We start from the raw sequence: 25,656 nt of genomic DNA, 5'->3' as shown, positions 1-25,656 counted from the left end.
ACGAGACGCAAGCGCGCCCTCTGGTGGCGTTTCTGGTGAAACAACAATTTGGCGCGCTTGGCAGAGTCGAGGCGGTCAGCGTGGCGTCCGCGGAGCTCAGTCTTAGCGCACTCTCGGTTAAGTCTTAGTTCAGTCTTCATTGAGGCTTCGTCGAGTCTTCGAGGAGTCGTCGCGTTACTGCATTTCGTTACGTGTAGTGTATCTAGTGTTATTGTAAAGTCTTGTGATTTTTGAATTGTAATGGTTCTTCTAACCTAACAGACAGACTTGTGTTGCTGGGGAGTTTGTTCCGCCACTTCTTCTCCCCAGCCAAAACACATAGGAAGTGGCGAAGGGCGGGCGTTTTGGGGGCTGTCTTTTGTTCTGACTAATTTGAATAAACGTTTGAGTTTTTAGTTTGTTTGACTTTTGAGTTCTTTTTGAGTTTCTTTGAGTTATCTCTTTGATTGATTACCCTAACTGATGTCGGACGATAGTGCCATCCTGATGACGCCTCCGACATATAGTAAAATGGATGTCTGTATTTGCATTGGGTTATACTTGCCAAGTTTGTGTATTGGTAGGTGCCTCACCCTTGCACTTTTCGAGAGATTAAAAAAAAAGATCCCGGCGAATTGAGAACTTCCTCCTTTTTTAAGTCGAAAAAAAAAATGAAAATCTGTTGCCAATTGCTCACTATTAAATTTATTACAGGTATCTGTGGAGATCAAAGAGGGAGGTCTATATTCAGCAGTGGACGTCCTATGGCTAAGATGATGATGATGATGATGATGAAATTTATTACCCTGATCATATCGTGTCATATCCTGAAGCTAATTAAACATTGAAATAGACGTCATTAAATTACAGCCCTAATGCTTTTTTGGTACTCGTAATTTGATTTTAGTAGGAAATGTAATGTGAGAAGTCGAAAATCGATCTCAGTGGCGTGCACTTGGAGAGGCCTATGTCCAGCAGTGGACTGCGATAGGCTGATGATGAATGATGATGATGAATGAAGAAATGTAATGTTGTTCAAAAATTAGAACTTTCGTTAGAATTTTGCGTTTAAAATCGTTTTTATAATTGTTAGAGTAAACGTTAATTAGAGAAGTGGCAACTGTGGTTTTGCAAGCGGAGTATTTAAGCGGCTGTTTCTGTTTCTACCAGCTTCCAAAATAAAATTGTGAATTTTGCGTTTGTTTCATTAATGTTTAATTAACCCTGTTTTACCTTGCGGTTTATTTTATGTCGAATTTCCTCCGTGGAGTATTCCATAGCGTTGGAAGACACATCATAGAGAATCCGTTTGTATTCTTTGACGACGTAAGGAAATCTACATAAAGATATTCGTCTAGTACCTTTGTGACGTCATGGCCTCCGTACTTGTGTACTGTGGTTTGTCTATAGAAGTGTATCTTACTTGCTGTTTTACTGCGGTGTCATGTTTTGTCCCGCTTACGAACTGCTGCCCGTACCTGGATAAAATATAGCCTATTGATGTTACTTGGGGATAGTCTAGCTTTCCAACAGTGAAAGATTTTTTTTAATCGATTCAGTAGTTTCAGAGCCTTGTTTTCTTTTTATTTTATTATTATAGATTTCTTTGTACATATTGAATAACTCGATTCTAATTGGTATAAGATGAATCATACTAAACATAAGTCAATCAAGCCGAATCGTTGACCACTGATGAGTCAAAGCCGATATATTTTAAAGATTAGTTCAGTGGTTCCATGAAAATGATGTTAACGATGGATTGACCGCGGATTTTAATGTGGTTTATATTTACACAAGTTAATCTGCGGTTTGTTCTATGTATTTACGAAAATATATTCGCATATAAATTGCTATTGTAGCTTTCGGTGGTTTATTACATTAATTATATTTAATCTGTGGGATAAAATGCGTTTAAAAACGTATTTTTCCCTAGGCACAGTAAAATTTTATTAAAAACTGTAGCTGCTCGCGCCAGCACCTTAAAATAGTACAGCAAAAATTTGCGCACAATGTTTCAATTTTTTAAAACCTTGTCCTGAAATTACAAACGCAAAAAAAAGGATGATCCAATTTTACGCAGTCGGTTTCCAGACATTCAGGTTGGTGCATAATAAATTCTAAGTCAATTTAGCTATACAAGGTGTTGATTTGCATTTGTGCCATACTTCAGGAGGAGGACATAAAATACGTAAATAATCGATTGGAATTACAGTAGACGGGAAATAGCTAATATGTACTGCTTTTTTTGTCATTGTAATGTCGTAGTATTTCAGAAGTAATCCAATTTTATGAATGAAATTTATGAATAATCGTTGCGTATGCTTTGTTTTTGCACTTGTGTGAGGGCGCAGCACGGTTTTAAGGCCAGTAACACACGCACCAAGTTTAAATACGGCTAGAGGATATTGACGGAATTCCGAAAAAAAAATAAAATCAAAAATTTTCGTACCAATTTTTTTGTTGATTTGGTTTGAGAATCATTAGTATAATTACGTCCTTGACTATGGCACGGATGCAAATCAACAGCTTGTATAATAGTGGTGCATACCTATGTAGTTGTTAGTAAAAACTAAACGTAATTCTGAGCCTTATTTAAGGCCGGCAGCACACATCCGGTTTCCTGATCCGGTTTCCTGATCAGGAATCCTGATTCGGAAACCGGAATGCTCTTTTTTCATACAAAATGTTCACAAGAGCGCACACGTTCTTACTTTTTCCGGACGGAAAAAAACCTGACATTCGGTTTAAAATTTTCTCCGTGCGTTCGGGGACCCAGAACGGAATAAAACCTGATGTCGTCATTCCGAACGCAGCGCTCGCGAACAATTTGGTTTGACCGCCGCACACATACGGAAATTTTCATTCTGAATCAAGGTAGCCCTGTTCCGAATGGACGTGTATCAGAGCATTCAGAGCCCGCCTGTGACTGGCTTTTTATATATGTTTTTATTTTTGTATTAAATATTATATTAAAAAAATCCTGTTTATTGAACAATTCACAAACGTACACATATTTACATAAATAAACACCCAAAAATAATGAGTTTTTTTTTGATTTCTCTCATATGTTTGCCTTTATAATAATAATAATCAATTTTTATTGAGATAATACAATCCATTATTGTTAGTAAAGACATTTATGAAGTTCATCAAAGGATTTAATGGACTTTCTATAATAATTAATAAATAATTCTTCTGGGTATGCTCGTAATTTAGCTGTTTTAACATAGAATTGACTTTCGGATAATCTTTGAGCATTCTACGGTTGTACCCAGTAACGTCGTTTCCTCTTTTTCTTGTTTAGCGCCAGTAAAAGTGCAACAGCAATCAATTCGTCATAGTCCATGCTGTCGTGCCTTCAATATGGTTCCTCTTTACGTACTGGCCATGTAAATTCCGAATGAAAAAAACCGAATGTGTGCGCTAGTGACACGGAATCCCGAATCTTAATTCCTGATCAGGAAACCGTATCCGGAAACCGGATGTGTGCTGCCGGCCTAATATTGCATGATCGTCTTGTATTCTAGATCTTATAGGTGACGTATAATGAGGAATAATGAAAGTTCAGGGTACACAATAATAACACATGGAAAGTTTATTGAACATGACACACGTAACAGTTTGTACACACACACAGAAGAAAGTCAGAAGGAGAAATACAGAAAGACTAAGACAGGCAGAAAGCAAAGAAAGCACATAGAAAGCAAGCGCGACGGTTGAGAATATGAATGTCATAGGCGTTAGGCTTTTTAAACTTTAGATCTAGATGTGAGAAATATATTTAAAACGACCTAAAAAAAACACAATATTGTAAAGGTTTTTAAGCCCTTAGAAATATCTCATGCTTCATAATTTTCTTGGTAAACCTTAACTTACTATAACTTGGTTTCAAGTTGGAAATTGCATTGCGTGCAAAACTTGGAGCAAATATTTTTGAGTTTGTCGAGAATAAGATAGAACACAGATATTTTTTATACATTTTCATATATTTATATAAAATTATATAACAAATGCGTGATTTATGTCAAGTTCCAGTTTTTTAAGGTAATCCCTGGAACATGGTAGATATAATCGTGCAATACCTACGTTTGTAAGGTATCGTACTTAAGCTGGTGTTTAAAATCGTATGACATGAAATAATATAGATATCATTCCCGAAATACAAGATTTAACTGCTTTCTGTATTAATTTTTTTAATTACTTTGGGGAATATGTAGATATTATTTTTGAACCATTTTGAACTACATTCTAATGGTATCCGAGTAACAAATAGACTGTTGGTACAAAAATGTAAACCCTAACACGATTTGTTTTTTACTGTCTGACCTGAACATAGAAATATCCTCATTTCCTGCAGTAGCGCTTTAATATTTATGTCGAATTCTCCTGAGAATTTCATGAAAAATCAAGTACGTACGTACACAAGGACGATTCTAAGTAGTTTTATCTTTATTTTTAACTTAATTATAGCTTCCTTTTTCTATGTGTATAAAAATGTATAAAAAATTATATTTACTATACATGAACCGGTTTATATATTGCAAAATTTGTAAAAAAAACGTACATAGGTCATTATGTACGTGGAGGGTAACCACTAACAAGGGTTGTATTCTACAGGGTGGGTCAGCTAAATCTGTAAACAATATCATAGGTATATCAGTCCGTGCCAAAATATAACTATTTTATGTAAATATGAGTGATACTCGAAAAGGTTTACAATTTTATTTCCCAAATAAATATTAAGGAACTACACACAAAGGCACAATGTTTACCTTTTTTAAATTCTTCAGTGGCAGGATATTATGAAGCTAAAGAGTTTGTTTGTTGGTTTGTTTGAATAGGCTAATCTCAGGAACTTCTGGACTAGTGTTAGATATATCTAAATGGCTCGTGCTATTTATCCAGGCCGAGTGCGTGGAGTAATTCTCACAAGATGCTGGTAGAACCTGAATTTCCCATAAAACTGATTACCCAACAAAAATCTAATTTTATGCCAAAATTACTTGTACAAGTTTTAGTGTTAAACACTCTAAGCATGTTGTGATATCCTGTTACCAAAGACTAAACTTTATGATTGTTACAGACGCGACATCACATCTCTGCAGCTGGTGAATTGGCCTGGAGAGTGCTTAAACGTCGCCCGCCTTCAGTACCACTACCCTGAACTGGTCTTCTTAGAATTCATCAATTCTACCACTTTGAAGACCTTTAAAGGACACTTCAGTGCCGTGAACAAAATTGAGGCAAGTATCTGTTATTGCGGATTTTGACAATAAGTAGCTTTAGAATACTCAAATCAAATCATTTATTTCTTTTCAAACACGGGTTGTGAGTACATAGATGTTACAATATAAGTTCTCCATATTTAATAATACCGTTTCATCATTATTTGTATTGAAGAAGGAAAATAGACTAAAAGCGACAAATCGTGATAATAATATAACTTGTCAGATATCGAATCACGTAATACGCTTGAAGATCACATGTGTTAATAAAATATATGTACCTCTATATACATAAGTACATGTATGTGTACTAATGTACGCTTTGTGATTGTTTGGCAGATATTTGTCGAAACGTATGTGATTCGTGATGACGGTTAACGATATATTTACTCCACATTAAAAACCTCGAACTGGGATATAAGTTATGGAGTTTTCCTAAGGCTCCATGCCTATTCACGGAAGGGAATTTTTAGAGGACAATATAAACCCTAGAAAAGAGTAGGCAGATCAAAAGGTTTTTCGATTTTGACGAATTAAGTACATGTTTAGATTTTTTTTTCTACCAATTCACTTATCTAGTTTCCTGAGGAAACTACTGTCCTCGCAAAGATAAAAAAGTAGCCTATATTTTATTCTTATTATCAAGCTTCACCGAAATCCGTTCAGCCGTTTTTATGTACGAGAGTTACGTTAAGAATAAATACAAACTGACAGTTGGTGACAGCCTTCAGATTCAGATTATAATTTTCTTCTATAAATACTAAGTTTGATATGAAATAGTTATCTATCTATCTATGTTGTATTAACGCTCGAGTTACATGTAGTTAAGTTAGGCTGCCCTAAGCCTTAAGTAATAACTAGTACAAAACAAGTTTTTGTAAAGATTGAGTGGCGGGCGAGTGGGTAAAGAACCAACCTCTCAAGAATGAGCGCGCGGCTTCGATTCAGGTCAGGCAAGTACCAATGCAACTTTTCTAAGTTTGTATTTACTTTCTAAGTAAATCTTAGACACCAATGACTGTGTTTCGGATGACACGTTAAACTGTAGATCCCGGCTGTTATTGAACATCCTTGGCAGTCGAGTAGGCACTACTGTAGGTTTATGAAATTGAAACATGCATTTAAGAAAGCTTTATATGTATAAAAATACTTAACCTGAATAGGCTTACTAACATTTATTTAAAGTCCTATCCTTCAACTTTTATCGCAGCTTGATAATACATAAGTACGTTATGTGATAACAACAAAATATAGAACAAGCCTATTACAAGTTTAATATAAAAAGTGTTTCTCTTATCAGCGAGATTATGATTACTTACTGTTACTGATATGTTTAAGCTTCTGAACTGCACCAATAGTGTAAAAATACATGGTGAATACAATTCGTTTAAGTACAGACAACAGATCAACCTACATTATTGTCTTTCTTCAACCGATTTGCAACCTTATCCCATTAGAGGAAGGCTAATTTTCGATTGGTAAAATTTTACAGATTCGGGTTTTTTAGATAACCCCATATAGGTTCAATAGTTAATCGGTGTATTTGGATAATAATAATCTACACTTTTGTATCAAGGGGGAGTCCGACAGATCTGAAAATACATTCAGGATCACATCAACAGTGTAATTTTGAGTTTCTAAGGGAAATTTTCGTTTGGTTGTCTTTATAACATGGCGTAATTTTGTATTGGCTTATAGGTTCAACGTTGGTAATAAAATAAAAAATGTTAGAGACGAGAGCAAAATGTTTACCACAAATTGTACCCCTAAGCTAGAGCTTAGGGGATAAAGAAAGAATTATTATTAAAAAAACAAAATACCCGACTGCACACTAAAAAAAGAGTAAAACAAGCCCCACAATAATATTTAATTTATAAATATTGATGGAAAGCATCGCAGGCGGGGACCAACAGAGGCTTATTTATAGTCATTTCGGTTGTGCACCATTTAGCAGAATTTTCGTTGGTGGCAGTCAAGGTGGTCCCCGCCTGCGATGCTTTCCATCAATATTTATAAATTAAATATTATTGTGGGGCTTGTTTTACTCTTTTTTTAGTGTGCAGTCGGGTATTTTGTTTTTTTAATAATAATTCTTTTATTTATAACTTTTTAGCTGTTTTTATTTAACGAAAATGTTGTAGATGTAGAAGACTATATATATGTAAGTACCATTTTAAATTATTTCGACGACATTTGGCTTTAGATTACGAGTGATGTTACTCCGCAACATAAATTTACCGCCAATCTGGACTGTTGGTAGTGAAGAAGAAAAAGAATTAGGTGAGTCATTACTGCTGAAGACCGTCAACGACGTGTGCCCTTATGCGTGTGCCCGCATTCGGGCTGTATACTCGAGCATATCCCCCTCCGCACCGCGCCGCGCGCCGCATGCCAGGCCACGCCCTATCTTTTTGCTTGCTAACGCATGAGTTGCTTTGCGTTGACGCAGAATTAACATGTTCCCGTGGGAATTTTGAGAAAAAACGTATCCTATATTAATTATTACTCCCGTGATTGAAATGAATCTAATGATACCGCATACATATTTTTTTAAAGGGAAATTTAGAAAAAATATCCCGTGGGACTTTTAGGATAAAATGTATCCTATGACACTCCCGTAATCAAGACAAATCTAACGATACCTCATACATCAAAATCCATCAAGCCGTTTAGGCTACAGGAGGTCACAAAGGAACAGACATACATACATACTTACATACACTCGAAAAACATTACCCTCCTTCTTTGGCAGTCGGGTAAAAATAAGAATTCAAAGAGTTATTCCGTACCTACCTACTTCTGTACTATAAAGTGTGTTTCTATGTGTAACTGTTTGTCTGTCTGTCTGCGTAGGTACGTCTATGTTTCATTAGCTATTTTTAGAAATTGTATCTTATATCGCGAACGATAAAATTATAAGTTATATTTTAACAAAACGTATATTAATAGCAACGAAGAGTTTAGTCATTGATAGGTAGGTTAATAGATGCTATGAGATTTTGGGATAAAGCTTTCGAAAAAAGATTAATTTCAAGGTTATATACAAGGCAAATAATGGCCTTATTTAGTTTTAAATTAATCTAAAATATAGGTATTTGTGGAGTTAACGTGTTTATTATTTATTAGGCACTTAAAAGAAGGGTGGCCCACTTGTAATTACCTTCAGTATAATCGCGTTAAGGATTTTTTGCAAAGGCATTATGTACAAAGTTTCCAACTAGTTCGATGAAAAATGCAATTTCAATCGACTTAATAACTATCTATGTTCGTTTCCAATAATATACCAGCAACGATGGTTTAATTAAGAGATAGAGCCCTTCTCTACCCTTTCAAATGCTTTTCTTAATCCGTTTATTCGTTTTGCAGAGAAAGCGCCAATGAATTCAATTTACAATACTGGTTAAGATATATCTGGTTTTAACTGGAAAACAAATACAGGTTGTAAGAACCTTGTATGTACCCTGTATTTAACCATTCATAAATATTTATTGATTCGTGGAACTTAATTCATTGGCTTTATATCTTTTTTTTTGCAATCAAATTAATACGCACTAAGCCCGCCGTAGGCTTGTTCCCACTTGCTCTACAAATTCCTTCCCAAAACGGGTCCAAAACAATACTTAAAATTAATAAAAACCTTCCCCCGAGCTCCAAAATGTAAGAAAATATTTTGCTTACGATACACAAAATCTTTTGGAGCCACATGGAAGGAATATATGAAAATTTTGCTAACAGAAAACAATCGGTTTAGAGTAAAAATAATAAAATAAAATATAAAATAATAATTTATTTGCCTTAAGTGTTGTACAAAAGGAGATCTTATAGGTAACTAGTCATGTTTCAAACACTTAGTCAAAAAAAATAGACATGCAAATATCTGGTAGGTAGTCATTATAGATTATAAATGATATAGGTATACAGTTGAATTTGATTAACTGGAGACAAAATTCATTAATCGATGTGAAATTTTAAAATGTCAAATAATTATAAAATGGAATAAAATTAGTTACTTATTTACGATTGATATATTCACTAACAGAGTAGAAAGATTGGTTAATAAGCCATTTTTTAAATTGACTGTTAAATAAACGATTTGGTATTTTTTTTATGTCATTGGGTACTTTGTTATATATTTGGCCACACATGTAATAACAATTTTTTTTATATAAGGTTGTTCTTAAAATTCTAGATGACATTATTCTATCTGGATTTCTAGTGTTACGTGGAAAAACATCTCTTGCTTTATGAAATAGGCTAGGATTCTGACGAACAAATTTGGCACATTCAAAAATATACATACTAGGCAAACTTAGAAGCTTTAATTTTTTGAATAGGGGTTTACACGATTCCCGACCGATACCGACGATCGCCATCACACATTTTTTCTGTGCCCGGAATGCTCTATTCACGTCTGCTGAATTACCCCACAAAACAATTCCATACAAAAGCGACGAAGCGACGTAGCCATGATAAGCAGACAAAACTGTACTTTGTGAAGAAGTTTTTCGTAGGTTGTAGAGAACAAATACGAATTTATTTAATTTGTTGCAAACCTTTTCTACGTGGGCTTTCCAAGAAATGTGTTTATCTAGTACAATTCCTAAAAATGCTGTCTCATCTGCTTGTGAAAAGGAGTCCTCATTATAATTAATATTTAGTTTTAGAAAATTTGTGTTGTATGTCCCAAATTGAATTATTTTAGTTTTATTGATATTTGCTTTTAAATTATTATGTTTTAGCCAGTTTATTATATCACTAATTGAAGTATTATAGTTCGGCCATTCAGAGAATGCGTTCCTGACACGTCGCGATTGAACTGACGACGTAACTTTGCAATGGCGTTGCAGTTACGATAAAAATATTTTTGCTGGTTGTTTACCGTTTTAACAATTGAGGAGCATTAAAACAACATTATTATATCAATAATCAATGAATGTTATAATTTTGTGCCAAACTGAGTGTCAAATAACTTGGTAAACAATATTTTTCTAAATCTATACTGCGCTATTACAAGGTTATGTCAGCGGTTTATATTTTGTAGTGCTGTGCTAAAAATAACAGGCAAGTATCGTAATCTGTTCTTATACAGTTATAATATAAAATAATACGTTTTGATTTTCTTTTTAAGAATTGGAAAATAATGGACTATAAGACTTAATTATAACTTTTATGAAATATAAAAATAAAACTATGACCAAACCGCATTTTTATACTTAGATTAAAAATGGTAACCCCAAATGGCGTTATGGGCCGCCATTTTGTGACGCTAAAACAGTCGTCCGTTGTCGTTTCGTGCGCATAGACCACGTTTTTCAAGTGTTTTCGATCTGTTTTTATTTGATTACCCGGCTTTTGTTAGACCGAGATATCAGGATTGATTCTGTTATTGATAATAATATAATTATACATGTAGGCGAAGATGATGATGAAGACACCACCTCCTCAAGCAAATCGGAGTCTGATTAATATTCTGTTCGCACATTCAATTCAATGTACTTGTAACAAAGAATAAATAAAACAATTTTATTATATGAATATTACCTTTTTTTGGTTTCCACTTAAATAACTAAAATATAAAACAAATGATTCCGCCAATTTAAAACGAAAATAATCTTAAAATAATGCGGCGGTTCATTTTGAAGGAACGGTAACGAACTCAGTGTTATGTTGTGCCCATCACTAGTCGTGACTAACTGATAGGTGTCAGGAACGCATTCTCTGAACGGCCGAAGTATAATGTCATTAATATATTCATTTATGTCAGATTTAGTTGAAGATGTCAAAATTATTGATATATCGTCGGCAAACAGTGTACATGGACAGCTTATAGCCTCAGGAAGATCATTAATATAAAGTAGAAATAATAATGGACCTAAAATGCTTCCCTGAGGTACACCAAAATTATTGCATTTATAGTGAGATTTGAAATACTTCAGCTCTTTTTTATTATTAATTTTAGAAATTTCAACTCACTGTTTTCTATCTACCAAATATGATTCCAACCATTTTAGTGCTTGACCTCGGATGCCATAACGTTCAAGTTTGGATAGCAATAGTTTATGCGAAACAAAATCGAACGCTTTTGACATATCTAAGAAGATTACAGATACTCTTTTCCTGACATCAATCTCATTAACTATAGTTTTTATTAAATTAAAACAAGCCAGAGTAGTTGATTTATTTTTTTGAAATCCATACTGCTCTTTCTTAAGGACATTATGTTTTTCCAAAAATGTAGATATTCGCTTGTGCATAACCTTTTCAAAAAGTTTCGAGATTATAGGTATAAGACTGATTGGCCTGTAGTTATCAATTTTAGAACTATCACCTTTTTTAAAGACAGGCTTAACAATTGCAGTTTTTAAGCGAGTAGGAAAACGTCCTTCTACAAATGATAAATTTACCAACTGCGATAACACTGGTGCTAATTCTAATGAACACAACTTTAGAATCTGTGTTGAAATTTCATCATAACCAACAGCTTTTGTATTATTTAAAGAAAGTAGCAGCCTTTGTATTTCATTGCAATCGCAAGGTCTAAGAATATGGTGGTAGTGGTAGAAGTATATGGGAACAAGCCGCGCCGTAAATGATGCGTAAATGCATGACGCATGAGGGGCAATGGCCGATAAAGAATGTGCAACGAACTGCCGGTCAGTGCAGAATAATAATCTTAATTCGTATTTTGGTCTTTTTGGTACGTATTCGCTCTTTATGCTTATAATATATAATACGTAAGTAAATAGTTACACAGTAGGCTGGTAGTACCATTTTAAAACAGTGTATCTGGATGTTTTATTTCAACTGGTGTGTGTAAATACCCACACACATTGCCTTTGTATGACTGAATGACTTGGCCCTTACGTACTGGCTACTACTGAGCGCTGCTGAGTTTACGCTTACAAAGATATAGTTATCGGCTCGGATAACTCTCGGCGGAAGAGTGGGGATCGCATTGCGCACTGTACAGTTATGGCAATAAACCAATAAATCACTTCTGCGCAGGTGAAGGTCAGGGCTCATTATCCTTGCCGATGATTATAATATGCAATTATGAACTCATGCAGCACCAACTTGTGTGACGGGATGAGGGCATGATGAGAGTTAAGGAACCTACAACTCTGTCCAAAACATTGTGCTACATTTAATCAAGTTTCAATATTTGATAGGTACGCAAGTAAATACACAAACGATTTAAATAAAATTGATGTATCTGTTTGTATAATCAGACAGAATACTAGTTTTATTGAATACGTGTCATTGTTTACAGCAAAAACTTTTTTTATTTATTCTCGCTTGACCAATGAACCTTGGAAACTGTACAACGTTGATATCATCGATATGCATTTAGAAAGTGGTTAGGTAGACCGACGATTTTTTCCCGTTTACCTTAAAACAATTTTTTGCTTAGTGTTTACTTTGAGAATCCCTACTAATATTAATATTATAAATGTCTGTCTCTCTCTCTGTCTGTCTGTTACGCTTTCACGTCTAAACCACTAAACTGATTTTAATAAATTTTGGTACAGAGATAGAGTTGACCTTGAGAAAGAACATAGGATAGTTTTTATCCTGGACCTTTGAAGAATTCTGTTGGAAACGCGATATAACCGAACTCGACGCGGGCGAAGCCACGGGCAGAAGCTAGTACATAGTAGCAGATGTAAAAGTTTCATTTATGTTGTTGGTGTGCTTGGGCCTTAGTGTTTTCCCATTCATTTGGGTCTAATGATATGCGCATCTGCCCAACAAGGGGGTATGTGGATCCACTGGAACTCAAAATTGGACAGAATAAACAGCTCGCATACGACTGTTTAGCCATGACGATGTGACTCACATACCGTACATCTTCATTGCGAAATGAACTACAATTAACTGTGTACATGGTCCAATTTTGATTGTAGCCAAAATTATGAAGTACGTGAGAAGCAGAATGCAGTATATTCATATGTTGCTTATCTTTTGTTTTTATTTCAACGAGTTACTTTACCGATTAAGGGTCCTTAGTATTTGCAGTGAGGTTTATTTTTGTATGTGCACTGCTTGTGTGAGAATGCTCGAAGGCGCTTGGTGTGAAATAACAAGAAGAGCTGACCGGCTTCGATCGCGTACTTTTTCTCGACATTTGACTCCGATTGCTTGGTCTTTAATGCTCGCGCAGCCGATCGGCTCCGGTATGTGTGTGAAGAAAAATGCGCGCCGATGCTCTCCGAGCCGGTCTGTTTGAACGAACACTAAAACTTACCAGACTACTGATTCAGAAAAAAAAACACAATAAGGTCCTTAGAATTTACATATATGTATGTATATTTGTAGATACATACTTGTTTCGATACCTCTATAAGTAGACATATCTACATTGCCATAACCTATACAAAATAGCTTTTCTTCAGAATATTTTTCTGAGGGAAATGAACATTCATCTCCCTGGAGATGATAGTCTTGTATTTGCTGGTAATAAGTTTCTTACATAAATATGATAAAAATATACTTGATGTGTAAGGAGGGCACAGGTCTCTTCTCATACAGAGAAGAAATGAAGGTAAATTACACATCAAGACTTTAAATTAGACTCATTGAATCTTTATCTCTAATGAAGTTTTATTAATTGATAATGTGTTTTCCCATAATATTATGTGCTCTGCTTGTCGCAGTCTCAAACTTAAACAGTTACATCAATTAAGACATACAGAGACACATAGGGCTTTGGCCTCAGAAAACAATTTATCTCATGTAAACCAATTGAACGTTCATCATCCTCCGAGCCTTTTCCGACCCCAACATAGTTGGGGTCGGCTTCCAGTCTAACCGGATTCAGCTGAGTACCAGTGCTTTACAAGAAGCGACTGCCTATCTGACCTCCTCAACCCAGTTACCCGGGCAACCCAATATCCCTTGGTTAGACTGGTGTCAGACTTACTGACTTCTGACTACCCGTAACGACTGCCAAGGATGTTCAATGACAGCCGGAACCTACAGTTTAACGTGCCATCCGAAACACAGTCATTGGTGTCTAAGATATACTTAGAAAGTACATACAAACTTAGAAAAGATGCATTCGTACTTGCCTGACCTGGAATCGAACTCGCGCCCTCATACTCGAGAGGTTGGTTCTTTGCCCACTAGGCCACCACGACTTTTTTTTTTAAACCAATTGAACGTTGTTAATAACAATAACAATGTATTTTTCTTCCTAACAGAAGCTCGCAGTCCATGGTCTGATGTCACTGTGGGAGCTGCCTCCTGAGATCGTGATGGATATGCCTGAACTCCAAGAGATGGACCTTCGGTGGAACATGCTCAGACATATCAAGTCCTCTCTGTTGACGGGGCCTAGGAAATTACAGACCCTTCGGTTAGCAGGTGAGAAATAACTTTTTAATTGCAGATTAATGATTTGCTTTTTGAAAATGACTTAGGCCTTCAATACACGCTTGAAGCAGTCAGGGTCGACAGCTTCAAGCTGTCGACTGCACAGTTCAATGGACCCCTAACTGCTTCAAGCGGTCCGTGTACTGCGGGCCTTATGGTTAAGCAATCGGTGTGTATCATATTATGACTCATGGGCAAGGTGAACGTAAGACCGCAGTGATGTAGCTTGAACTCGTTAAATCCCTCAAAATTATCAATATAGGTGTATTAAGTATCGTAATAGTTGCAGCTTAAATCAACTATGTATTACGAGTATTTATTGGTAAGTTGGGCGTCAAGATAAATGGAAGATATGTTTTCCGAAAGTTTTCCTGCTATTGTAAATGCGGCCAACTGTCAGCTAAAAAGCATCGATAGCGAATGAAAAATAACTGTTTATTTTATTATAAATGTGTATAGGTAAGCAAAACGTACAAAATGAAATTAGTTGACGATTCGATAATATAAAGAATCAGTCAGTAAAGGGCATAACATCCGTGCAAAACAAAGATTATTGCACAAAAATACAGATTACTTCATTCGCATTGGCCTCATGTGACCTATTGGGTTAATACCCTCGATTATATCAAAACAACTTCGTATAAACATTATTTAACTTACCTATATTTTGTTTCATTTATTTTTGTCTGCTATTTTTCATTTGTTTTTCTATTTTTGTTGTTTTGATTAGTAGGTAAGTGGAACAAGTTATAAGAATGCTTACATGGATTCCAGACATCACTCGAGATATCAAGTCTTAGTACTGAAAGTGATGGAACTCTTATCTCGACGGGGATATTATCATCGGTTCTTTAGAAAAAAGTTATGCCAGTTTGACCTTTTCAATGCCAATTTATCTTCTGACATTTTATTTAAAACTTGGTTGATTTATGAGCCATCAATTGAATTTACTTCAATTTCTAATGACGTGGTTTCATGACACCTTGGCAAAACATGAGGAATGTGCTAATAAATAAACCGATGATATAAACATTTTATTCTGCATGTACTTGCAAAGAATCACTTATTCAACTTCTACGTAGGTAGCTTCATAAGTAGGTGAACACATCAAAACGTTAAACTGTAGGTCCCGGCTGTCATTGAACATCCTTGGCAGTCGTTACGGGTCGTCAGAAGCCAGTAAGTCTGACACCAGTCTAACCAAGGGGTATTGGGTTGCCCGGGTAACTGGGTTAGGGAGGTCAGATAGGCAGTCGCTCCTTGTAAAGCACTGGTACTCAGTTGAATCCGGTTAGACTGGAAGCCGACCCCAACATAGGTGAGAAAAGGCTCATTTTTGTTGATAATTATTATTTTTTTTTCTTATAATGACTTAACGGTTGTCATTTAATCCTAACAATTTTATATGTTCACATGACTGTACGTAACTTTATTCATTTATTGCGGCAGAGATTATTACCAGGTGCTCTTTCCCAATGGAATTGTTCCATGATATGATATTCACGCATGAGGAAACACATCTTCATCTTTAGTATATTATTGGATCATTTAATGCGAGATTCATGGGAACATGGTTTTAATATTAGTAGCTGAATATGAATCTGTTCGCTGGAACTAATACTTTGTTTGTTTAGGCATAGAGCCTCATTCGTACATATGTATATGCCACAACGATGAAAAGACTGTCAGATTGAAATACGTTTATTGAAATCTGTATTAGTTTATTTGGTAAACCAGTACTCCAGTAACTTTGTTGTCTCGTGATTAGTTTTTAGACTATACTCTTTTCAATTTGCTAAGTATTGTGCTTTTTCTTAGCCTTCTTAAAGACCGTATTGCCCAAGGGGAAATTATTTCGGTGACAAAAGAATGTCACTCACGATCAAAGTTGAAAAAGCTATACGTTACGAGTCGTTAGTTCCCGTCAGCGTCCCGTAGTAAATACATATACTTCCATCTAATTTATGTGATGAGCTCGTTCAAATCTATACTAATATTATAAAGCTGAAGAGTTTGTTTGAACGCGCTAATCTCAGGAACTACTGGTCCGATTTGAACAATCCTTTTCGTGTTAGATAGCCCATTTATCGAGGAAGGCTATAGGCTACTTTTTATCCGGGTTCGTGCAGAGGTTCCCACGGGATGCGGGTGAAACCGCTGGCAGAAGCTAGTATGTAAATAAAATCAAAGTTACACAATAACAGCTGTTAGAAATCACAACAAATCGTTGGCTGGCTTTGATTTACTTATAGGGATTGTTTCAATGACATCAGCTGATCTACTTTCTTTAAATAAAATAAAGGCGATAAGGACAGTTTGCTTGTATTTTTACATGAACATTAATTACCTAACCTGAAGTGGGGTTAGTTATCCTCAAAAACTAAGCAATGTATAAGCTAAGCTATTTCCTCTTCTCAGTATTTCTTGCGACCTTTGCCGATGTAACTTCAAAGGTTTAAGTAAATATTTCTCGTATTCCTTTAAATACTTTAAGTAATGCAAAGAAAAACATATTTTGTGCTGAGTAAATAAAATGAAAGAGTCGGCCACAAGCTTGGTTCTTGGAAAGAATTATATAAGTACCTACACATTTTTAAAGGATACAGACAGGTATCCCGTTTATCCACATGAAGAGAATTTAATATGATTGTGTAGAGCGGTTCGCATTGTTTAAGACTTCGCATTATTTGATAGGAGTATATATGTTACGGCTAAAGGCCCCAGATAGTGTAGCTTCGTAACATCCTCCGAGCCTTTTTCCCAAACTATGTTGGGGTCGGCTTCCAGTCTAACCGGATTCAGCTGAGTACCAGTGCTTTACAAGGAGCGACTGCCTATCTGACCTCCTCAACCCAGTTAACCGGGCAACCCGATACCCCTTGGTTAGACTGGTGTCAGACGTACTGGCTTCTGACTATCCGTAACGACTGCCAAGGTTGTTCAATGACAGCCGGGACCTACAGTTTAACGTGCCATTCGAAACACAGTCATTGGTGTTATTGCAGGATATACTTAGAAAGTACATACAAACTTAGAAAAGTTGCATTGGTACTTGCCTGACCTGGGATCGAACCCGCGCCCTCATACTTGAGAGGTTGGTCCTTTACCCGCTAGGCCACCATGATAGTGTAGCTTCGTAACAGTTACAAAATTATTCAAATTGGTTAAGTATTTCCGGTATTAAAAAGTCGTGGTGGCCTAGCGGGTAAAGAACCATCCTCTCAAGTATGAGGGCGCGGGTTCGATCCCAGGTCAGGCAAGTACCAATGCAACTTTTCTAAGTTTGTATGTACTTTCTAAGTATATCTTAGACTCCATTGGCTGTGTTTCGGATGGCACGTTAAACTGTAGGTCCCGGCTGTCATTGAACATCCTTGGCAGTCGTTACGGGTAGTCAGAAGCCAGTAAGTCTGACACCAGTCTAACCAAGGGGTATCGGGTTGCCCGGGTAACTGGGTTGAGGAGGTCAGATAGGCAGTCGCTTCTTGTAAAGCACTGGTACTCAGCTGAATCCGGTTAGACTGGAAGCCGACCCCAACATGATTGGGAAAAGGCTCGGAGGATGATGATGGTTAAGTATTTCCGGAGTGTATTCGATTTAAACAAACAAACATACAATGGTTTTATATATTAGTATAGAAGTAGAGCTCACTCGAATGCCAAAAAAGGATTTGTTGTATGTTAATCTATATTTAAGTTGAAAATAATAATTATTCAAAGTAAAAAGCGTTGACAATAATAGGTACACCAGTCTTTTCTAGGTGCATAAAGTACTATAAACAAGTTTTTATACAATTAAATGATGGCAACGGTTTTAAAATATTCCGTTTGTCAACTGTTTGAGAGTTGTGGCGTTCCTTTTCAAAAAAAGGAACAAAAGTTATTTTTTTCAAAGGTTTCAGGAATGTCAGAGATTCTCGCTTTACCTCGCGCTAGTTGCCTGTTTCTGAGATTACCTAGGATATTTATTTTAAAAAAATTGCATTTTTATTTCATACTTTAAGCTATTTCCTTATTCACAAACCATCATGCCTAAGTATTTACTCACTTATAAATCTTGAATTTCAGCACGAATAAATTGAAATCAAAGTTAGTGGGTGTCGAAAATTAATAACTTGGATTTTCTACTTGGTAGTTGCTATAGCGATTTCCTGGTTAATTTAAATGAAGAACATTTTAGTTAGAGATAGATAAATTTAGAGCTTAATGCTAAGCGTATAATTTTGAAGAAAGAATAAAAAAAATTCGGTGACGGAATATGGTAGCTAGGCATCCATTTTCTTTGAGTAAGGATACTGACTACAAAAGAAACTGCTAAAACTTTTAACGATACTAGAAAAGTAAAAGCAAAGAAGTTTTTTAATATAAACTTTTGGTTCGATATTTCAGTTCTTGATTTTCAAGTTCTCAAGTTAAAAGTCTTTGATAATAATATCAGTTGACACGATGCACTTCGGTGTCAACGGTGTTCCTTTTCCAAGTAGAGCCGACGAAATACGAGAGATTCTTGGAAACTAATAAATGAATTGAAACTGTACGAGCGTAAGATTCAAAGTTCAATGAAGCGTTATTTGTACAAATTTAGAACGTGCCTTTTTACATTACTTTTTTTAATGACTTCACGAGGGCTCAAACATGTGTTACTTATTCATTCAATAGAAAGCACCATTGTTTTGTAATCAGTGTATTAAAGTACCACACTTTATGGGAACCTGTCATATATTTTGTACCTAATACTTTATGACCACTTCAACAGCAACAAGCTTGTCAAAAACATAAACCACTCATAATTTAGCTTTTGTAAAGTATGTATATTTTGTTTTTGGGTTGAAATAATATTGTCAACATTTTTGATGTATCAATAATAAACCTGTATGAGGGATGATCGTCGGTTTTGTGTCACCATTTCATTAAAGTTGTCTCAAAAGGGCTTCAGCGTTTTGGCTTCTGCCCCACCTTCGCTTTCCAAAAATCCGAGACTCTATAGTCCCGTGGTCTGGTTGAACCTGTACGAACCTCGTTAAACAACATAACTCTTTACTAAGTGATTTAATGATTGGCAGGTAACAGTTGGGACTGCAGCGACGGAGGTCTTGACTGGTTGGCGATGGAGCCAGAAAACGGAACAATTAGAAGAAAAATCGTAGATTATGATGAACTTGTTTGTCACCAACAACTGTACCGAGGGAAGCCACTGAATAAAGTCATGGATATTATAAAAGTAAGTTTCAAACTCAAACTCAATTTTTTTATTTCAAATTGGCATAAAAGCTCTTTCGAAACGTCAAACTATTGCTCGGTTCCAATGAGTTGGTCTCATGGAGAAGAACCAAGAAAGTTACATTTTATTGACGCGTTCGACATTTAGTAGACGTTGTTTGCTACTAAAATTAACACTTTTGAAGTCTATGGTTAATTACACTTACGAGGAATCCAATTGGATTATCATATCATTAACATAATTATCCGAACTGGATTCTCATAGGTCATCGATTTACATTGTTTTCAACGATTTTGTTTACAAAATGGGCACTGAATTTGTGGTAAGCACGAAGTTTTCTTCAAGTTCAACCCTGTGAATTTCAAAATATCGTACAAGGTACCTACATTAGAAAAAAAAACTTCGAGATTTGAAGTGATTAATTATTATCAGTCTAAGTTTTAACGATGTCACAAAATATAGGCAATTGTGTTCAATTAAAAGTTTTGTTTTATAACATAAAGAAAGTTATGATTTGAGTAATAATTATGCTGCGTAACACGATAAGTATGGCCTTGACTTCTGTTTCGATAAGACACTACGTAACATTGTGATGAATCCCTGATTTTAAAAACAAAATGTACTACCTAGAAACTAATAATCCGTTTGACAAGACCGTGCATAGATAACAAATTGTATGAGTACGAGAGGTATACATTATGTTGAACAATTCTCTCCAAATCTACTAACGTGACATTTCCCTTATACCTTATACGTTTATACCTATTTGTGGGAAATCGTCAAATGACTTCAGACTCTTATTGACTAAAACCCATCATATTCGTTCTTAAGCCCTTTATATAATATGGCCGCGGCAACTCTTTCGAACAATCTTGCCCTGGCAGGCCTTGGCCAAGGCCTTTTTATATCTTCCGATAAAACAAATGTTCACGTTTTCGGGCATTACCTCATTAAGACAATAGTCGCTCGCTTTGTTCTCGCTGTTTGCTTCCTAATCTGTTAATAATGTTTCTTAATCTTTAAGCAGTTTGTGATAAAGAGTTCGCATTTAGACTTTTGGAATCTTTATGACTGTATAATAGTGTTATCCAAGACGTATGAATACTGCCGTATATACTTTGTTGACTTTAAAGTATTGTCTAGAACAATTTTGCTATTTTAAGCATTGCTATTGTGTCGTCGGAAGTTTGCTTGTTGCTATGTAAACCATTTGAGTAACTTGTCATGCAATTTCAGTTCTTATTTGTGTTTGTCCTATTGTATGTACATATTTTGATAATCTTTGGTACTAAGGTCAGCAAAAGCGATATGTATGTGTTGACTACAGTCGCATTTTATGTTGCTGTTGATAAGCGTATTCTATGTATGTCAGTACATATTCAATTTTGAGGATTCTTTACCACATCTGTTGGTTTTGAATCAAAGCTATCAAGACATATCATGAACGTGCGACAGGTATTCAATACATTTACTACTCAGAATTAGATAAGATACTAAATAAGATTCAGACATCAGATGTTTATGCAGATCAATACTCAGAAACTATGTTTATCCGTCTATCAATCTTTCTTTAATGGATATATGTATGAGATTTGTGAATTCCATACGTGTGAATATCAGCGTTCTTAATCCGATAAATTCGATGTTATCTTGTTTTTGTCTGCAAATGTGTCATATTGCAAAGAAAGATTTAGTAGCTGATCTTGAAATAGTAAATTGTGAACATGTCATGTGGTATTTATGATGAGTAAATTAGACTAGACACGAGTTTACTGTGCATCATATTGCGTCTCTTTAGGAATTAAAAATATTGTTACGTTTGTTGACGAAGAAAAATAAGACATTTAGAATACAAAGCTCACAGTTTATTTTATGGTACTTACAGAAAACACGTAATTTTTTTTTTCAAGTAAATGCGTTCATTTTTCAAGAGATAAGGACGCTGTTTTTATTTCCTTAAATAAATCTTTAGTAATGCTCATATGGTTCACTTAATTTGTAGTTGAACCTTTCAATTAACTGATCGCAGAGCTAGTATGCACTTAAAGTAACTTAGTTTACCAAACTATAACTTTAAAGTGGAGTGTTTTAAAACTGCTGCTGAAAACTTCGTAATTAGTTTCTTATTTTTCCCGCTAAAGTTTTCCGACGGTAGCAGTGCATTTTTTTTTAAATAGGCACTTTTCGATTATTGAACGTAATCAAAATAATATTAAACAATATAGATTTTTCTCTGCATGGAAAGAAGTTTTTCAAGAAACTCTACCTATAGATTAAATTCGTATTTACAACGGCAGTAATGTAATTGTTTTCGCCAAACAAGAAGCCATGCGACTTAAACTTTGGCATTCACAAATCAAGTTTTATATAAACAGCTACTTAATTGAGAAAATAAATAAAAAATTTCATTCGAATTGCCATTGTTTTCGCCTCAACTTTTTGGCGAAGTTCAACATACGTTAATTAATTCACGACCAATGTTTGCAATGCTTAGCAGCTAAAGTCGATTACGTAAATTACTGATTATACTCAAGGTTTTGTTTGTAACTTTTACGATTGCTTGCTTTACTTAGTTAGACCCAAGTTCAACGATAACATACGTAAGTCCGTTTTTCTTAGAACTATAGTTTACTTTGAAGTTTGAACGTGAAAATTTATATTAAACAGTTGTTTTAAGAAAACTTACATAAGTAGGTATACATATGGGCATTATGCCTTCCATAGATAACTAAATATTTACTATACGTATATTTGGGTACACAAGGTTTCCTAGAAAGGGTTTTAATTGTAGCTAGCTTATTTAGGTACCCGGCTTCTATATTGTGACGTAAGGTTGACTCCTAATGGCTAAAAACTTCTGACCTAGTTGGTCTATAATAACGGCCAATAATGTAGCTCGAGTAACATTAATTATGTACCTATTAGCATAATTATTTAGCAGGATTTGTTGTATGATGTAGGTACTTAGGCACACATTATTATTTTACTAACTAAACTTATTGTTTTACATTACCTATATGAAAATAATAATACGAAATATTCAACAGACGATCCGCGAGACATGTCCAGATCCATGCGAGTGTACGATGACACACGTGGTGTCTAATGCAGCTGGGGCCATCATTCCTCTTATAACCGTCAACTGTTCCAACAAGGACCTGGAGAATCCACCACCAGCCTTACCTCCCGACACCACCACGCTTCGGCTTGAGGGCAACAAGGTAAAATGGTACGAAGATTTTTTGATGTTTCATGTAACATAACATTTTCACTTCAATCGCACTTTAATTTTACCTGTGAAATAATCTGACAGGTAAAGAACAAAATCTCTAACGAAAATAGATGCTTTTTGACGAGGAATGGAAAGATTCTGAGCGCTGCGTTGCGGCGGCGTGGTCAGCGTAAAATGATTTTTAAACAATTACCGATCGATGTTTCAATCGAAAATTCGTATAGTTCTCACTATTATTTTGTTTACACCATACCATACAGACAGAATTGTGTTGCTGTAAAGTATGCCCATTTCATCTTCCCACCAAAAACACGTAGGAAGTGGTGACGGGCGGGCGCTTTGGGTGCTGTCTTTTGTAAACTTGACCTTTAAAAAATTCTGATTTTCAGCCTACTTTGAATAAATGACTGTTATCTTTACCCCAAACCTGAAATTGCAAATGTTAAATTGCACAACCTCATAAATTAATATGATCATTTACGTATAATTCTACCTTTAATAGGTACGGTAGACCGCACATCAGTGTTAACTGTCATGCACTTTAACTCAATAGTAATAAGTACGATTTTCCTATAAAACTGTTATGACTGACCTGAAGTTGACTGTACATGTAATGTACAATGTTCTTACCTACGTAGGTACCTATTGCAATACCTTCTCCCCATTGATATCAGAAGTCATATCAATCAAATGAGAGTTAATTTGGCAAAGATATGTCAATTGGATCCTCAAAAATGTAATAAGGGTGCACGCTGAGTGTTTTCATTGTCCCCATTTTTATTTGAAGGAGTACAAAGACTTATTTTTATCTATTTATTTAGTACACTATGGAGGACGTACAGCTAAACAAAAACTAAACAATCGAAGAAAGTCTTAGTCGACAGAGAGCCAATTAGAAGTCCTCGCTTATAATATCTATGCGATTTGTACATTGTTCATTGCCATTTAATGAGACTCATCATTATTGTAAATTAAATTATTGATTATTGAAAATTATTGTAATCGGGATAGCTTGTAGGCTAAACCGTGTAGGTATTGTGTGCAATATTCAGTTCATCGATTATGGTTGAACAAAAACTTATTTTTATTTTGGTCGGAAATTTTCACACAGTTTGATGTCACAAGGCAACTTTTGATGCCGCTGCGAGTTAATAATTATTAAAGAAATAATTTAAAAGCTCGTTGCAAATAAACTGTTACTGATTCACTATGATGAAATGAGAAACTATTAGGAACAAATTAAAGCGTTCGCGCTGGTAAACAACTGAAACTAATTAAAAGGTTCGAGTCAAGATGTGATAAGTTTTAAAAAGAAAAATATTTCACAGCGCGTTCGATGAATTAATTTAGTTTTTTGTAATTATTTCCTATGGGAAATAAGTGAGGGAGCAAATTGGTAACAAAATATTTAAAAAGAGAATACATTAATGTACTAAATGCTAGACGGATTTTGAAATTATCTGCATTATCATAAGGCTTATATCTGCATTATATACAGCAGTTATTAAACTGACACAATAATATGATTCAACTTGGAATAAGCTGCCACATTATACTGTAGGTTAGCCTTATCGTTATGTACTATTTGGTTCTTAATGAATATTGATTGTTTTGTTTTCACCTGCCTTACAGGAAGCTCACGAAACACTCGTGGGTGGTGTAAAATAGCCATTAATAACGTTACTTTAAATACACTGAAAACAACTAAACAATTGTAGTAATTAACTAAAATAATGTTCTCAAAGTCGTTAGAAAATGAACAAATAAAATATATTAAAATTAAAATATAACGTACCTATGTGTTAATTTTATTACTTTACTTTTATAAAATGAAACAATTTTTTCCGTTTTAATTCTGCGCACTCTCATAATACAGCGTAATATAAAACTAATTAAATTCTACTAGAAACCAATTAAGCACAAAATATGGCACGTCAAGTAGTACTTGAAGTTAATATCAATATACAAACTATCAAGTAAACAAATGAGATTGGAAATCGACCCCACTGTATTGGAAAACTACAACATTAATTTACTATAATGAATACTTTGCTTTTAAGTGCTATTTTTTAACACGCTTAGGTATATTAGCTTCACCTAACTATGTATGTAAGAAAATCTTGGAATCTTATTTGATCTACTTCCCGGTCTTAATTTGATCTACTTAGGATGAAAGTTTGATGCTCTGAGTTCTGATGACAATACATGACTAGCGTGTTTAGTAGTTTTTAAAACTATTTTTTTTGTTATTATTTTAGTTGAGGTGTTATATAATATAACATTCCTTCCTATGTGCTTATTTACCTTTTCTTCTCATATACCTACTTGTACTTTATTTTTACATTGTCAATATTGTTTACTTCATTTATCTTTCAATCTTTGAACTCTATTTCACTAACGATTTGTATAATGTGTTATTAATATCTAATGTACCTCATTTAGGTTACAACTATTTACTGTTCTCAAAGGATGTTATTAAGTAATTAGCCAATAGTGATTATTTAAGTTGTTATTTACTTTTCCATTCATTTCTTCATATAAATACGTGCCCTTAAGTTAAAGTAAGGGAGTTCTATTCCTACATTCTATTGTAAAACTTGTAATCAAATCTTAAATAAAATAATATT

At 34.9% G+C, this 25,656-nt stretch overlaps 1 protein-coding gene across 1 annotated transcript in view; it reads left to right on the top strand.

Annotated features, from left to right (window-relative positions):
• Positions 1–25,656, top strand: part of LOC124637802 (protein singed wings 2) — a 53,313-nt gene that overhangs the window by 8,627 nt on the left and 19,030 nt on the right. The window contains exons 3-6 of the mRNA XM_047174468.1: positions 5,063–5,222; positions 14,405–14,567; positions 19,640–19,797; positions 22,845–23,018. Of these exons, the coding sequence (XP_047030424.1) occupies positions 5,063–5,222; positions 14,405–14,567; positions 19,640–19,797; positions 22,845–23,018 (655 nt within the window). The remainder of the gene's footprint in view (positions 1–5,062; positions 5,223–14,404; positions 14,568–19,639; positions 19,798–22,844; positions 23,019–25,656) is intronic.

The sequence above is a fragment of the Helicoverpa zea genome, chromosome 16 (assembly GCF_022581195.2).
Source record: "Helicoverpa zea isolate HzStark_Cry1AcR chromosome 16, ilHelZeax1.1, whole genome shotgun sequence".
In the NCBI taxonomy this organism is placed as follows: Eukaryota; Metazoa; Arthropoda; class Insecta; order Lepidoptera; family Noctuidae; genus Helicoverpa; species Helicoverpa zea.
The sequence above is the reverse complement of the archived record's forward strand: the minus strand, read 5'-3'. Positions and strand labels throughout refer to the sequence as shown.